This window comes from Orbicella franksi, chromosome 7 (genome assembly GCF_964199315.1).
Source record: "Orbicella franksi chromosome 7, jaOrbFran1.1, whole genome shotgun sequence".
Taxonomy (NCBI): domain Eukaryota; kingdom Metazoa; phylum Cnidaria; class Anthozoa; order Scleractinia; family Merulinidae; genus Orbicella; species Orbicella franksi.
The window spans coordinates 20,018,325-20,036,324 of record NC_138151.1 but is presented as its reverse complement, the minus strand read 5'-3'; the positions used below and the strand labels follow the sequence as shown (position 1 = coordinate 20,036,324).

Genomic DNA, 18,000 nt, shown 5'->3' with positions numbered 1-18,000 from the left:
GTCACAAAAATTAAAATATATCAACTGTTAAAGCTGTTAAATAAAAGAAAAATGAATAAGTCAGTGGAAAACCTTTCTGCTTCATTCAACCTAGAATTGTACTAGCCGTGGGAAGCAACGATTCTGATTGGCCAGCCTGTAATTATTGTAAGTCAACAAAAAGAGTCAACACAGTCTTTTCGTCTGGGATCCGTCTAGGTTTTTTACGAAGGCACACGAAGTTTTGTTTGTAGTTTAAACCCAGTTGTTATGTTAAACATGCCTTAATGTAACAGAATTTCACATGACATGAGTAATTTAATGCTGCCATGCAAGTTTCGCAGTTTCATCAAGTCGCACACAAACATAATCGGCGAAAATCACGAAAGTGAACATTATGCAAATTCAAACAATCACTGCTGGCTGTCAATGCAAACAAGAGCTGAAAAGCTGTCTGCTAAACACAGGCGATATTCAAGTTACATGCACAGTTTCTTGATGTTTTTAAATACGATATTTGGCCAGAAAATCATTTGCAGTACAATTGCAGTAACACTTAGCAATTTGCATACAGCAAGCAAGTCAAAATTTGAGCTCGCTGGAACCAGAAAGAGCTAGAAATATCATTTCACACTCGTAGGCTGTGTTCTCTAAATTTGGTTGATTCGAGCGCGTGTTGTTTTTTCTATGCGACGAATGCAATATAATTGCGATTCAAGACTTCAACTCCAGACTAAAGATTTGGACATTACTATAAAATACATGTACTCTTGCACGAATAAAGGAAGCCACACGACACACGGTATTGTTTATTTCTATTGTTACGAATTTGAGATATAAATTGCTTTCTCGAAAAATTCTTCGAGTGTCTCAAAACTCGAAACTCGATACTCAAAACTCGAGCCTCAAAACTCCATTCTCGATCCTCGAAAGCATTGAGGATCGAGGATCGAGTTTCGAGTCAAGACTGTCAACTTACATTTGACTGGTACTGTAAATACTTATTGACACTCAAATAAAGTTTACGTATGCGTGTATGTATGTATGTATGTCCTGCAACAACCCTGGAATAGCATTGAGTAGCTGTGGATTAACAAACCTGAAGGTTGTCATCCTTTTCATCCACAATATCCTGTGGGACATTTCTTTTCTTTTGGACACAATCATCTCTTCTAGCCTGATAAAAATAAAAACAAACACAAGCAAACCACTGAGTATAGATGAAACCAAGTGTGGGCCAGATTTGGACACACTATTTGGTGTAGAAGTTTTCGTAGAGTTCTACGCCTATGCGCCTATGGCTCACCCCTAGCCTTCTTTTTTTGCCAGCTTTTTGCGGCATGTTCTTGGCCTATTTTTAATTTTCCCTCGTTTTTTTTCCTAATGCGCGTTTGCATTGCCTTGGCAACCAATGTATTATTATTGCCAATTTATTCCACAATGTACAAAATGACACATCCAAACGGGTTCTCGACAACTTTCTCACTTTCTTGTATGATTTTTTCCTCGTAATGCTGCCGCATAATGTGCTGCTATTTTTCGGACAATTTAATCCCATTTTGAGGTTTATCTCATCCATTCTTTGAAATTTGCAGTTCAATTTACTTATACTTTTTTGGTTAATTTGCTTTTCCTAATATATATTTAGTTAAAACTTAAATTTTTCTTCCCTTATTCTTCCTACTATAATATATCCTTACCACTATTGTCTCTACATTTTTCTTTTAAATTACTTCTTTACACTAATCTACTGTTTATTAAAATTTTATACCCTTCTACGCCTCTACGCCTCTACGTTTCTTCACCTGTACGCCTCTACGTTTCTACGCCACTACGCGTCTACGTTTCTACGGCCCTACACCTCTACTGTCGTACTCTAAACTATGCGCTTGTAATTTTGTATGCTACGTCTTATAACCTTATTATTTCTTTTTTGGATCTTTACTTTGAGTCTTGGTCACTTTTTTTCTTTCTGCACGTATTTATGTACCAATAGCGAAACCCTTGCCTTGTAATTTTCATTAATCATCTGTCGCAATATACTGTTTTCGGATCTGTGTTTTTTTGATATGTAAGCTACTTGGTTCGCAGGCTGTTACTTACAACATCTTTTTGGCCTTATCGTATATATCGCATATATCCATTTTCTTTTCCTTTTTAAATCATGTATCTTTCCCAAAAATTTCAACGTTTTCAAATCATAATCTTCTGATCACCTATTACCCATTCCGGCTCTGTATTACACCATTACTGTTCCTGAACTCCCATCACCTTGATTGCTATCAAAGTTTTAAAAGTCGCCAGGGTAGTTTTTAGCCAAAAGGCCCTTATGCATGGTTCACCACTTTTTCTCAGAGCATTCGCTTTTTGAAAGTTTACTTTTAAAATAGACGGAAACTTGTAACATATTTAACGATTGTATTAGAAGGGGATAAAGTCTCACCTTCCAAGTCTTGCTATAACAATCTTGTTACGCAAATCGGTACTTTTTGCTTGATATTTTCGAATACATTAGTTCTTAATCTTAAAAAGAGATTTTGTTATTGCAGGTGTCTATTGCTGATTCCACACAATATAAAATGGAAAGCAAGAGAGCATTATAGTATATCAATCGTTAAAAAATTTCATCTTCACACCTATACTCCTCCTCTGGTTTCAAAACCCATTTACACACGCAATTCTCCTGTCCCCACTCTAAGCAATTATTTTTACGTTTTGAAATTGCAACTTACGTATCACGCGCATGTTAGAGCAATTCATCGTCGCTAGCACTCGCAAACGAAATTAACACCGTAAACAAGGAAGAGCTGTTGTACAGTGAAGACGAGCTGGAGAGTGGCCAATGACCGCCAACCCGCAAACGCCCCTCAGAGATGTACAGCCCTAAAGTCATCAGCAAAAGGACAAGATATGATGACAGCACCATAGCCTTGAAGAAGAAAATCAAAAAATCTGAAGCAGGGCTCGAAAAAAACTTGAATTCCAACTTGCCCTTGGGACAAGTATCTCTCAAATTTTGCTTGCCCATGTCAAGTCTTAGTTTGCCCTTTTAACGATTTAGTTGGCAGATGACTTGCTTGGTCTCTTGCCCATTGCGCAAGTGAGAATGTAAATTTACTTGCCCAGAAGGAAAATCTACTTGTCCGGGGCAATGGGACAGCTCTTTTTTCGAGCCCTGTGAAGATTCTATCCAGAAGCTCAAGGCGCACACTGAAAAGAAAACATGTCCAAAACCATTACGATACAACGTTTGAGCAAACATCGTGCCGGACGAAGACTTCAAACAGGACATAAACCACATCAGAAAGGATGCCGAACAAAAGCTGATTGGTACATTAACACGTTTCCATTACAGGAAAATAGAACAACACCAGAACAAACTAAGAAAAACAGAGCAGAAAATGAACCTGACCAAGGCAAGGAAAACTGACAATGAGAAACTTATCAAAAACCGGCCACTTCCGGCCAGAGACAATAAGCCTAAGGCACGTAGTGAGAATGTAATTACATTAGCAAACACGCTGATGCAGAGGATCGAGAAATTTGATGTATTGATGAAAAAGTTTGAAGAAAACCAGAATAAAGACGGTAAATCTTATCCCTGTTTTGTTTCTGACAAAATGGCAAAGGGCAGGGAAACAAAAAAGCGCAAAGTTAAAAACAAGAAACATCATGACAGAAGAAAAATAACGAAGAGAGATAAAATCAAAAAATCTGCAAACAACAACCAGAAATACATTAAAAATCTCTCAAATTACGAAACATCACCTGACCAGATAAATCTACTATCAAAGGGTTTAAAATTCATTCCTACACCAACCATGGGAGAAACTCGCATTAAGCAACAACTCCTACAAAACTTCAAACAATTTGAAAGGCGAATGCGCCTAAAATACATTTTTCATTGCCAAGAAAGAGCCACATCCCTTCTACATTAAATCACACTGGGAACCACCAGTACAACCATCAGTCGCTCTAGAAAATTACCTAGAGGGAGACAAAACAGAGCTCGCAGAAATTAAATTATCAAAGCCAAAACACAACCTGCCACACAAAGAACGTAAAGCTATCAGAGAGCTTAAAACAAATTCTGAAATAAACATTAAAAAGGCAGACAACGGATCAACAACAGTCATAATGAACAAAAAAGATAAGATTGAAGAGGGCCAGGTACAACTAGACGATAAAGATAAGTACCTGCCCCTAGAAACATCTATGGTTAGAGAAACATTCAACAAAGTTCAAGACCTCATCAACGAGCTCCACCGCCATAACTACCTCAATGATATGACAAAGAAATGGCTATGTCAAACGCCAGACCCACCGCGCATACCAGTGTTTTACACACTTACAAAGATTCACAAACCTACACCTGTAGGAAGACCTATAATATCAGGTTGTGATGGTCCAACAGAATGAGTATCATCATTTGTAGACTACATCCTCCAGCCAATAGCAAAATCACAAAAATCAATAATAAAGTGTATTATCGTTTGTCTCACGATGTAGTCACTTGAGATGTAGATCGCGTCGTTTCGACTGCTTACTGCTAGTCTTCTTCAGGCGATAAGGTCAACTGATTGCACGATATCATTTATATCACAAAGGTCGGCTGTGATTGGTGCATTTCGATCCTCCTATTGTTCCATTGTTCCGGCGAGTAGCTGTTCCCTCAGTGGTCCGCTGTTGTACTGTTCTCCTGTTGTTGTGTTTCTTGATCGTGGGTATCCATGCTTCAGGAATTTCAATTCCACTATCCTATAAGTGTCGTGTGGTCAGCCAAGCCTGCGTCGTTCTTCATTTTTCTCCACATATCAGAGGTGGTTTATAATAAGATCAGACCCCGACACAAACAACCACCTAGGATCTATGGTTTGCCGAAGATCCACAAGGCCGACACACTGCTTAGGCCAATTGTGTCGTGTGTCAACACCTTTGCATACGACCTGTCTGCTTTCTTTGCTAACGTATTATCTCCTCTTGCAGGTAATTCGAACTTCACAGTGAAGAACTCAACTGACTTCGCCTCCACCATCGCCAGTGAAGAGATCCAGGACCACGAGATCATGGTGTCTTTCAACGTAGAGTCACTGTTTACTAATGTACCGATCGAGGGCGCCATACAAGCCACGCTACAAAAAATGGAGAACGACGCAGGCTTGGCTGACCACACGACACTTACACCAGTTCAAATCGCGGACCTCTTGAATTTCGTATTAAGATCTACGTACTTCCAGTACAACGGATTGATTTACGAACAACGAGATGGCACAGCCATGGGGAGCCCTGTATCCGCGGTTATTGCTAATCTCTACATGGAGATATTTGAAGAACAAGCAATAGAGTCCGCACCTTGCAAGCCTAAGATCTGGAAACGCTACGTAGATGATACTTTCCCCATCCTGGATCGGGATAGAGTTGACGTCTTCCTGCAACACCTGAACAGTCAACAACCATCAATCCGTTTCACCATGGAGATCGAGAACAACAACAAGATCGCCTTTCTCGACACATCAGTTTACAGAGAACCTGATGGCCACCTTACCACCAGTGTCTACAGGAAACCAACACATACTGATCAGTACCTAGCGTATGATTCACACCACCCTCAGTCAGTAAAGTGCGGTATTGTGAAGTGTCTGTACGACCGGGCTAAACGTCTCGTCACCAAACCATCAGTAATCGCTGGAGAGAAGAAACATCTGTCATCTGTACTTGTTTCTAACGGATATCCCTCCTCTTTTGTACAGAAGATCATAAAGGCACGAACAACCCCAAGAACAGAGCCTGTCGCGGAATTTAAATCCACCGCCGTTTTACCTTATGTCCAAGGAGTTTCGGAGTCTCTCCGCCGCTGCCTAGAACAACAAGGCATTCGCACCGTCTTTAAGTCCGACACGACACTTCGGTCACACTTAGTGCGACCAAAGGACACCGTCAACCTGGCTAAACAAGATAGTGTTGTCTACAGGATTCCCTGTGAGTGCGGCAAAGTCTACATCGGGGAAACAGGGAGATCTATGCAGGAGAGGATCAAAGAATACGACAGGGATATACGACTTGTCCATACCCAGACCTCCGCCGTTTCTGAACACACCCACGAGACCGGCCACTATCCTATCTGGAATGAGGTCAAGTTTATTGATCGAGATCCTCACTGGTACACACGTAGGGTCAAGGAAGCTATTCACATAAGACTTCACCCTAACAATATCAACAGGGATGGTGGAATTGAAATTCCTGAAGCATGGATACCCACGATCAAGAAACACAACAACAGGAGAAGGGTACAACAGCGGACTACTGAGGGAACAGCTACTTGCCGGAACAATGGAATAGGAGGATCGAAATGCACCAATCACAGCCGACCTTTGTGATATAAATGATATCGTGCAATCAGTCGACCTTATCACCTGAAGAAGACTAGCAGTAAGCAGTCGCAACGTCGCGATCTACATCTCAAGTGACTACATCGTGAGACAAACGATAATACACTTTATTATTGCATCTACCACGATGAATAACAACAACCTTTTCCTCGACATCACAAAAATCGTATCTCAAGGATACAAAAGACTTCATCAATTTCGTAGAAAAGGCGAAAGTCCCACACAACGCAATTATGGTATCACTAGACGTTACCAGCCTGTACACCAACATCCCTCAAGAAGAGGGTATCGAAACTGTATGCAAAGCATATGAAACATTCTATCAAGGAGAAACTCCGATACCAACCAATGCGCTAAGGAAAATGTGTAGACTTATACTGCAGGAGAACTCCTTCCAATTTCGTGGAAGAGACTACCTTCAGACTCATGGCATTGCGATGGGCACTAAAATGGCAGTTGCTTTTGCCAATATCTTTATGTCCGCAGTTGAAACCGAAATCATCAACAAGAGCAAAACGAAACAACTCTAGTGGAAAAGATACATTGATGATATATTTTCTTTGTGGGATACAACAAAAGAAGAGATTGATCTCTTTATCTTAGAAGCCAACAGGCATCATACTACCATTAAATTCATGGTTAATATATCAGAGAAAGATACAAACTTCCTAGACATTACAGTATTAAAAGGCGAAAGATTCTATGAGGAGTCAATCCTAGACATTCGCACACATTTCAAACCTACTGAAACCTTTCAGTACACGTATTTCTCTTCTTGTCACGCCCCTGGTGTGGCGAAGGGCTTCATCAAAGAGGAAACCCTCAGAGTTCTTAGAACTAACTCTTCAAAAGTGCTTTTTGCAGAGAGCATTAATAATTTCAAGGCACGATTACATAACAGAGGCTTTCCAAACAATGTAGTTTAAAAGATCCTCGCAGAAGTCAAATTCTTAGAGAGAAAATACGCGCTATGGGAAAAACAGAAGGTGCGAAAAGTCATATTGCCTTTCGTCAGAAAATACAACCCATTAGTGCAAAATCTCAAAAAGATTTTAATGAGCAAATGGCATATCATTGAGAAACAACCCCTGCTTCGAGAGATTTTTTGAGAACCACCCATAATCTCTTACATAAGAGGCAGATCTCTAAAAGATATACTCGTTAGAGCAAAAATATAAAGGTCAAACTAATTATACAACATCACGAAACCCACAGGAGTCATGTCAGGCCTGTCACACTTTTAACAACAACAGCCTTTAAAAAAAAACAAGAAAAAAGAGTGCATACTCATACAAAGGCAAAAACAAAACAAAACAAAAAAAACAAAAACAAAAAAAGAAAGAAAAGAAAAGAAAAAAAGGCAAGAAAACAACCTGTGTGTAACGGTAAACCCTTTAGATATGAGGGCATTACTTGTGCGTGTAGCCAATATGGAAAATGGAAAATGGTAACAAACAAGTAAATGCTAAAAGAAAATGAACAGTTTTAAGCATAAGCGTCTCATCTATAAAGATTTTCTGCATGTAATGGCAGCTAAATAAAGCGATAATGTAACTCCGAAATCAAGGGATGAATTTCCACTGTAGCATAATGTATGGTACCACAATAATGAGGTGAACAAGCATCCCTCAAACTGAATAGAAAATAAAGGATGTTATGGAAATATCGCCTATGGGAAAAAAAAAAGATTTGATAGAATTTCGACCCAATGTCTGTCCCTGCAGTTAATAAACTTGTTTGAGGGGAGTTTTACAGTGTAAGTAAACTTTTGAGAGAAGGTTCATTCAAACTCTACGTAGAGCCTTACACACATAGAGCAGTACAGCCATAGAGGCATAGTGAGGTAAATGCGTAAAAGTGGGTACAACTTTATGCATGGAACATAAATGCTTCAGCTGCACCTACAAGAACAATGGGATAAATGTAGCAGTAAAAACAAAACAAATACATTACCTGTTTCTACGACTCTACAGCTGTACCAGGTAGAACCGTAGAGGTTATAAATTACAGATATATAACAGTAAAATATCGTGGAAAATGATATAGCTTGCATCTAATTAAGTACTCGAAAGAAAAATGGGCAATATAACTCCACGTTTCAAAAAACAATAAATGAACAGTTGTTGTAATTACACATGTAGCCTAGATAAATAAAATATTACATTTTCACTCTATATCTCTAATAAGCAATATAAAGCTATAAGGATCTACCACTCTATGACTCTACGACCCTACGGCCTTACATGAGACTGTTAACTTTTGAAACTTGCATATATAGTCAATATTAATAAAACTTAAGCGTACAGAGGTAAAACGCTACAAAAACTTCTACGGACAATTCAGTGTCCAAATTTGTGCCAGGTATAGATAAAACTCGAAATTTGTCCGAACCAGATGCGAAATAAAAAAGCTAATAGGCAAGTAGAATATTCATGTACAAATGATATAAAACTAGTGAGACAATCTCAGATGTTGCAATGTGTTGGCTCAAGCACAGTAGTTACACAGGTCCTCACCTCTGCCCAGTTCATTCTCAGTTTGTATTTATCTTGGTACCTAGGGCTTTTCCCCTTACAGAATATGAACAGTCAGAAACCTTGATAAGACAAAATCTTAGCAGTGCGTATGTTTCATGTGTGATTTTCATTTGATGTCCAAAAATAATTTACAATTATTGTTTGTTAAGACAGATGTTAATTTTACTTTGCTGTTTTACGTTTCAAATCCAATGATACGTTGAAGTAGCAAGGCAAAATTAATTGACCCGCAAGTTGCCAGAACCACCTTTCACAGGAATCTTACATTACGCATACAAAAAATCCTTAGTTACACAGGAATCCTATATTAATAATAATAATAATAATAACAATAATAATAATAATAATAACAATAACAACAATAATAATAATAATATTTAACATTTCTATAGTGCAAATTAACATATAAATATGATCAAATGCACTTTATAATAACATTTATTATATGGCTGTGTCTCACAAGGACTGGGAACTACCGAATTCACAAATTTGATCGGCTGAAATCGATATTGACCGCGGTCTAGATTTTCCCATCTAGACCGGCATCTAGACCGGTTTCATTTTGCGTTGAAAAAGTAGCAAACTAAAATACAAAAATGTTCACCATTTTCTTTTACTTTCTTCTTAATCATTTATGGAAGTGCCAAAAAGCCTGATGACAAAAAAAAAAAGTAAAGAGGACGAGCAAATTTCGGCAGGTTTAAGTTACTTATCATCGCTGTTCGCAAGCGAAATGTCAGCAAACCAGTTACATTAAACGAATTAAAGTTTTCTTCTTTGCCATATAATAAACATCTTATTGACCGAGCTAAGTCGATCTGTATGGGAGAATCTTGACCTCGGTCGTGTGTACAGACCTCACTGCGTTTGGTCTGTACTCACGACCTCGGTCAAGATTCTCCCATACAGACCTCCAGCTCGGTTAATAAGAGCTAAATACAGTCCTAAAAAGGCAGGAGAAGAATCCTTATACAGAAATCTTACAATTATAGAAATTTATGCAAAGAATCCTTTCACAGGAATCTTACCTAAGGCATACAAAGAAGCCTAACACTGGAAACTTACATTAGACAGAGAATCCTTACACGGGAATCTTACATTAAGAATGTGAAAAATCCTTACGTAGAAATGCAGCAAAGACCCATCCTTTTCCCAATGTCCACATGACTTTGGCCAAGTCGACAGGAGGCAAAAAGGAAGGGGGAAAAGACAGGCAACCAAAATGTTCTTTTACAATAACTGAAGAAATTCTCATTGTCAATAAGCCAACAGACACATTAATTTATAATTTACACAATGTGTCAATGAGCGAGAGTGAACAATTTGACAATTTGTTATCATAAAAAACAAATTGACATCAGTTTTTCATGTGTCTGTCCTGTTTTTGACAATGAATTTTGTCATAACATTGTCAACGTAGCTGTGGATCCACGAGGGGGATAGCTGAATGGATCCACAGACTCGTGGATCCACAACTACTTTGACAATGTTATGAAGAAATTCATGATCAATAACAGGATAGACACACCAAAAACTGACGTCAATTCACTATATACATGTGGTAATCATTTACCAGTGAAGGTCGCCAGAAGGTGAATTCAAAGAAAATTCAGGTTGGAGCCCTGGAAGAACTATGAAGATCTTTTTCTTCCTAAATCTCTTATTAACATTGCTTTGATGTGATTATCAAGATCACTGCACATACTATTAGACAAAATACCGTGTTTGTACAGTATATTTTTGTTACAGTCTTACAAACCTTTCTTAGCTCTACTGTGACTTCATTTCTTCTTTGCCTCAGCGCCTGAATGCAAATACAAAGTAAAGGAATATTTTATTAAAAAAAGTCAAACATGTGTTAAGCAGACAGTGAAACCATTTTTAGGTGCACACTAGACAAGGGTCCCAAAATTTAATGGCCTTATTTATAAGTACTGTAAATTATACCCCTCTATTAAGAGAATGTGAGTGCCTAAAAAGTGGTTGATATGTTCATTTCCTTGTGCATAAAACACGTAGTAAATGGACACTTATTCCTATAGAGTAGATTTTAAAACTCATTATATGTAAATAATGGTATACTGATCTTTAATTATAAACAAAAACTGATAGAAAACTATAACCAATAAGAAAACCAATTATTAATATACTTGATGCATAATCGATTCTGGTAGATTACTGCAGCTGCAATTTGATTGACTGAGCTACTCATACACCATCGACCATCAGTGTGCAATGTCAGGAGGTCACCTAAAAAATGGCAGCATTTTCTTGTTTCTCCGATCTTTCGACAAAGATTTAGAAATATCCTTGGATCATTCAATTCCCAACAACACTCAGGAAAGGAAATTGACCGTAATGCAAATACGAAACCCCAAAATCTTTCAATGAACTGGTGAGCGGGTGTAAACTGCTACAAGTTTCAAACAATAATCCAATCCTCGCACGATTTTGCTTGAGCATGAACCCAAATACTACCTAATTACAATTACAGAGAAAGGATTTAAAATTGATATTTGAAAGACATTTAGTCAGAATTCTACTAAAATAATTAGATTATTTGAAATCAATTTCTATGAAGAGAATGTGATAGTTGATTTGGCCTCTGGCCTCATCAACTATCACCTCATAGAAATTAAAACTAAAATACATGTAATTGTTATACAGAAAAAAAAAAGTATTGGTGACAAATAAAAACATTAAGTCCATTAAGTTGCCTTGCACATGCTATGCTACCCCGAACAAACAGTGTTAAATTGACTTGACTTCTCTTAACAAATTTGGTATTTTGTTTGTGTTTAATTAATAAAATTCTTACTTGATTAATTTCACACAATTGCACTACAATTGTGACTGAATGTAATTTAGGCTAAGTTAGACACAAAACAAGATTGCTGGCCAGCAGTCTCCCTCAGGGTGGGTATGGGGTAGCCAGTGGATTTGTGCAGGGGCACCTGGATTTTACAGCTTGGCTTCAGATGTCATATCATTCCACATGTTTTTCACTGCTGGACAGATCTCGCCAAGCTTTATTTCCAGCCCACCCATCCCCCTTTGGCTTCATGGTACATTGTAAATATGTGGTAAGTATCCTGTGCTTCCACTGTTTTTTCAGTATGACGGTGCCTTGGTAGTTGCCACTCACAGGGTTGTCAGGGATACCCTGCACTTGGTTTAAGTTTGCTCCTGGGCTCCACCATCCTTTCAGGCACCATTCCCCAAGCTCATCGATTGTTGATGAGTTTAACCTAATGTTTCACTTCAACACCACTACTGTGACCAATACCACTAGCAAAGCATTCAGATATGTTTGTCTTGAAAAAGACCTTACAAGGGCTATTGGAATGCAAATAGAAAACTGGGGGTAGCCATACATTTTTCTGACATATTTAGGCTTGAATCTCACAGAAAAAAGGTAGCACTGTTGCTAAAAAACAAATACATCTAGCTTTTCATAGATTTCCTTAGAATTTCCTTTAAACTACATACACAACAGTCGTCTCAAATGTCACATCAACTTGTAAACAAGCCACATCAGCGGCACTATTCAGACTACATGTTAATCCACACATTTTGCAGTGGTGTTGTGAAAGATCCCCCATTTAGTCTGAATTACATTTGTCTGAAAAAATACTAAAATCTGAGGTCTTATGTTGTTACTCGTTGTTTGTTATCTGCAAGTGTTGTGAAATTAATTTTCAGTTGTGATTTGACCGATCAAAATATTATGCAAATTGGATACACTGCCCAAATTTTCGTTTATCTGAATGCAATCGCTTTCAAAAACTTTAAAACCTCTAAAACATAACCAAATGTTTTTCTAGTCTGTATGATCAAAAATCAGTCTTATAGCTCTTTAAAGTTTATTTTGTCTCTGTGGTTCAACATAGTTTGAATTAGTTTCCATACCACAGACTTGTTTTTGTGAAAAGTGTAAATGTACAAATTAGTCAAATTGTCCATCAGTTTGAATTTTTTAAAAATTTAGAGGATATGTATGGAAAATGTTGTTGGAGAACAAGGTCTTGCTCTCCAACAACATTTTTCATACAAATCTTCTTATTCTTTTAAAACTTCAGACTGTCATAAAATCTCACCGTTTAATGATGGGGGCCTCAAACTTGGCCACAGTGTTTCAGCCAGAAAATTTTACTTGAGGGCCAAAGTGGCCCCTGAAGATCTTTTTTAGGGGCCAATTTTTTAGGAAAGGGGCCTATAAATTAAAAGCTACAGAAGGAGAGAATGCATTAGGGTACCAAGGAAAATAAAGCAGTTTATTAGGATCTATGATAAAATTTAATAGTAAGTGCTCTTTGAAGTGTTTCTACACAATAAAGTTGCTAGTATGAAGGATCTGTGCATTACAAGAGAACAATACTTAGGCATACATGATGTAGTCAATGATCAAGGGTTTGCAATGCATTATAGGACGATTTTGAACACGGTCAGTTTTCCGATGTGAGAGAATCAACACACCAAAGCAAAAGGACGGATTGACTTCTTTTCTTATGTTGAATGTTTTAGAAGCAAGGATCTTTCAATATGATTTTCTAAAAGGACATAATGTGTGACGAAACAACCGTTATTGATCGTCAACACAGAGAAATGTAGTCACCATTATCCCATATTATGGCGACTAAACCAGAATTTGGTTACCAAGGATGAAATGTTAGTTGCATTGGCAACTGTATCAATCACAATTTCGAGTCCTGGGATGGCTTTTAAAATATTATGCCTGTGTTAAGCCTGCAGTCTTGTAAAAGGAAAGGGCCAAATGGGCCCTTTTTTCGTTTTTCTGGGGGCCATCTGTGATTGCAATGCGGGATTCCCGCAATGGCGCGCTCAGGCCGAAACACTGTTGGCCATATTGATATTTTCGACATGCTTTTTCCATTTCTGGCATTCGTTAAGTTATAGCGCATAATTTTATGGCTCAGCTGCAAAGGGACTATTATATCCAAGAAGATAGTTAATTATGTACTGGTAGATACTTGACTGAAGCAGCAAGGAACCTTAAATGCGTGAGAAATAATTTAGTTTCAGCCTGAGAGCACAAGATTGAATTCATTTACGCAAGTCTCACTCTCGATGCGTCAGACTTCTGTGAGCAGTTCCAAATAGAAAGTGCAAAGTCAGCAAGCTTCACTTAACTATAAATACTGGATTAGGTGAATGCCATAAAGATCGTGTTCATGAAAAATAGTGACTTGGCTATAAGCCTTCTCCAAAAGTATATTTCTGCTATCCAAATGTGGGCTGTGACTAAAAGTGGGACTGGGACGCGGGGACGCGGGGACGCGGGGACTCTGGGACTCGGGGACGTGGGGATGCAGGATGGGAGGACGTCGGGACTCGGGGACACGCGGGGACTCGAGGACGTGGAACGTAGGACTCGTTTTTCAGGGAAATCTATAAGACCAGTTTTTTTGCAGCGGTAAAAGACATAATTTGCAAAAAATAAAAAACCTGCCTTTACAAACCCTACTTTGTTTGTGTTTAAAATTCGTATCCCACAGGATGCAATATGCTGTAAAAATTTTGGAAGATTTCACCAAAGGAAATTCAAGAAAGTTACAAATAAAGCCATAAAAGAGTAAAAAACAAATTTGTTTGGGCATTTATAAGTCAAGACTAAAACCCATAATTTTAATTGAGATAATAGTAAGACACTATTTAATCATTGCTTATTACATGTAATAAGTTTGAGAGGACCAGGAAGTAGAGGGAGAATAACTTTGAGTAGGTGGCGGACAATGCTGATAAAAAGACGTTGAGTGGTTTTATCAGAGCCACGTGGAGGAAGGGGGACAGACTGCCACCTTCTATTGCGGGGTCCGGGAGCCTCCCCGGAAAAATTATGAAATTGTACATGTAAAATGTACATGTAAAGAATCTTTCTCAAAACTCCAATTGTCAATCATTTTGATTTCTTTCCAAAAACGTTTTTCCGAAATTTGAGCTGTCAAACTTGGGGTGTGGCTGATCTACAAGTATGGCTTATCCACCTGTGTTTACAGTAACTTAACAAGTTAGCATTAAACCAAAAGAGAGGAGGTTACATTGCTTTTCTCTAGGGGTCACTCTCCCAGACATGCCCAAAGAATTAATTCCCTTCCGCAAAACGAAATCAGCTCAGCTAAAAATTGAAGCAAATCGTCTTGATTTTCTGGTTTTTGCCTAGAGGCCGCACTTTTCACCCCAGACCATGTGACCCAAAAAGGATTGACCAAGACAAAATATCAAGGCATAGGAATTAGGCCAATATATATCTTGATTTTCTGGAGTAATCATGCAACCAAGTTTCCAACAAACCTGTCAAAAAGTTCAATGAATCAACAGCCTTAAGTGTTTGTTTGCCTTCAACTCAGTTAAACCCTTCACTGCCAGCCCCCATGTTAACCCCTGTGCCAGACACATCTTCAGACCTGTGCCGGACACATCTTCAGACTCGCCACTTTCATCTTCACTCGCCAACTCATACGATTCAACTTTGTTTTGATCGCTATCAAAATCTTCTTCATCGCCAGAATCATTCCGAATCCTTTCTAGAGCTTCCTGGGCATTATAATTTTGCTCCCTCGCCAACATATTTTTCAACATTCCCAAGCTTGTCTCACATCTTCTCAACACATGACAGAAACAAGATGGTGGAAAGTTACTGGCAAAACCAAGAACATTCTTCTGAGAGACTGGTAACTAATAGTAACAAAGATCCCATAGGCCAAAGGGTTTTGCATTTGGTGTGCCAAAGATTTGACTTTAGCCTTCCAAATCATGTGAAGCATGTGAAGTGTAAGACACATGACGTTCTCAGTACATCATACACAGTCAGGCAGTGAAGGGGTTAATGACCACAAAAGGAGTGGTTCCCCTAAGGGCAATCAGAGCTTAAGTAACTGCCCCTTGAAAACACTCACAACAGGACGCACTACAATTTTTGACAACAACACACTTCAAATAACAACTTGGCATCTCTCTCCACAAAAAATGTAAGTTGCTACAAAAGTCGCAATACAAAGGTCAGATACAGTGCAGCTCAGATATAAGCGAACTACGCATACGAGTATCATGCGAACGTATTTTGCATATATGTATATGTCAATATGCACATATACGCATATATACATGCACATATGCGCATATATACACGCGTATGTCTCTTTGTTATGCATTCCCATAAGTTTCTTTATGTGAAGCATTGTTAGTCAAACAAAGGACATTATATTTCTTGGGAATGAAAATGGCGTCAAAGCAAAATTTGCATATTGTTTAAACGTCATGCCAATCAATAAAAGCTATCATATTTTGATCACTTCGCAAATTCACCGACAAACTACCATTTATAACACTTGCTTGATCTTAAGCTACTAAAAATGGGAAGAAATTGAAACAGTCGCTTGAACTCCCTATTTTAACACGTGAACTTTATGTTCTTACAAGTAAAGATCTGTGTTTTGGCACGTGTCGGCAAGTCGTTTGCGAAATGTTTATTGTCTGAATTAGCGTTCTGAAGATCCTAGTCGAAAAAATTTTATCTCCGGTTATATTTGACACAGATCATGCATTCAAATGGTAAGATACTCTATCCTTGACGAAAAAATTGTCTATCATAGTTTCTATGGTGCACCGCTCACGTTTAGTTATTTTTTCTTCAAGGAAAAGTTTTGTGTTTCGGCACGCGTCCGCAAGTCATTTGCGAAGTGTTTATTGTCTGAAGATCCTCGTTGAAAAAAATGATATCTCTGGTTTTATTTGACACAAATCGTTCATTCAAACGGTAAAATGCTCTTCCTTAAATCAAAGGATTGTTTATCAAAGTTTCTATGGCACGCTGCTCACGTTTAGTTATTTTTTTCTTCAATGAAAAGTTCTGTGTTTAGCCATGCATTGGCAAGTCGCTTGCGAGATGTTTATTGTTTGAAGCGTTCCAAAGACCTTGTCGAAAAAATGATATCTCCAGTTATATTTGACACAAACTGTTCGTTCAAACAGTAAAATGCTCTTTCTTTAGCAAAAATAATTGTTTGTCAAAGTTTCTATGGTGCGCTGCTCACGTTTAGTTATTTTTTTCTTCAGGGAAAAGTTCTGTGTTTCGGCATGCGTTGGCAAGTCGATTGTGAGATGTTTATTGTCTGAAGCGTTCTGAAGACGTTGTCGAAAAAAGGATATCTCCAGTTACATTTGACACAAATCATTCATTCAAACGGTAAAATACTCTTTCTTTAGCCAAAGAATTGTTTATCAAAGTTTCTATCGCACGCTGCTCATGTTTAGTTATTCTTTCCTCAAGTAAAAGTTCTGTGTTTCGGCATGCGTTGCCAAGTCACTTGCGAGATGTTTATTGTTTGAAGCGTTCAAACCATGTCGAGAAAATGATATCTCCAGTATCTGACACAAACCATTCATTCAAATAGTAAAATACTCTTTCCCTGACGAAAAAATTGTTTATCGAAGTTTCCATGGTGTGCCGCTCACATTTTGTTATTTTTAATTTTCTTCAAGGAAACGTTGTGTGTTTCGGCACACGTTTCCAAGTTGCTTTCTTGAACCATGTTGACTTTGTGTCAAGAAAAATGTTATCTTTCGGTTGTGATGTTTGCTCCATGAAGATGGGATTGTTGGAGCGTGTATCCCCAGTTTTATTTGACAAAAAAAAAACAGTAAATTTTTGATTTAACGGCAAAATACTCTCTCTTTTAATTGATATTCAGTCAGTTTATTTTCAGTCAAGTGCCCAATTGCAAAATGTTAGTTTCAGCTAACATTTTGCTTAGTCTGTAGGCATACACGCGTATACTGTATACGCCTATTCAAAATAAAGAAAACTCTTTCTCGCTCTGTGGCAAGCTGTCAAGCCATTGAAAACAACAATGACCTGATAAGAAAAGAAAAACAATATGGTTAGCTCATACATACTAATCTGATATACGTATATTTGTTGTATACACGTATGTGCATATATGCATACGCATGTACGCGTATTGGGCTGACGCGAATTACGCGTATATTTTGGTTTGGATATATCTGAGCTGCACTGTAGGTTTACAACCAACTCTGACTTTCATTCAGTGATATTTCTTGTCACTTCATATCCA

The 18,000-nt window shown here is 38.1% G+C and overlaps 2 protein-coding genes across 3 annotated transcripts in view; both read right to left on the bottom strand.

Moving 5' to 3' along the window:
- The window catches only part of LOC145492515 (uncharacterized), a 137,684-nt gene extending 131,460 nt beyond the window's left edge, over positions 1-6,224 (bottom strand). Inside the window, exon 1 of the mRNA XM_081471982.1 lies at positions 6,189-6,224. The gene's annotated coding sequence lies outside the window, so the exon portion shown is untranslated. The remainder of the gene's footprint in view (positions 1-6,188) is intronic.
- Positions 1-18,000, bottom strand: part of LOC145492340 (importin subunit alpha-3-like) — a 74,759-nt gene that overhangs the window by 54,089 nt on the left and 2,670 nt on the right. The window contains exons 2-4 of one of the 2 annotated variants that reach the window (XM_081471778.1): positions 10,665-10,709; positions 9,510-9,557; positions 1,079-1,156 (exon numbers count right to left, since the gene is read on the bottom strand). In XM_081471778.1, coding sequence (XP_081327904.1) covers positions 1,079-1,156; positions 9,510-9,512 — 81 coding nt within the window. In that variant the 5' untranslated portion in view covers positions 9,513-9,557; positions 10,665-10,709. The remainder of the gene's footprint in view (positions 1-1,078; positions 1,157-9,509; positions 9,558-10,664; positions 10,710-18,000) is intronic. The other variant, XM_081471777.1, reaches the window with a different exon arrangement.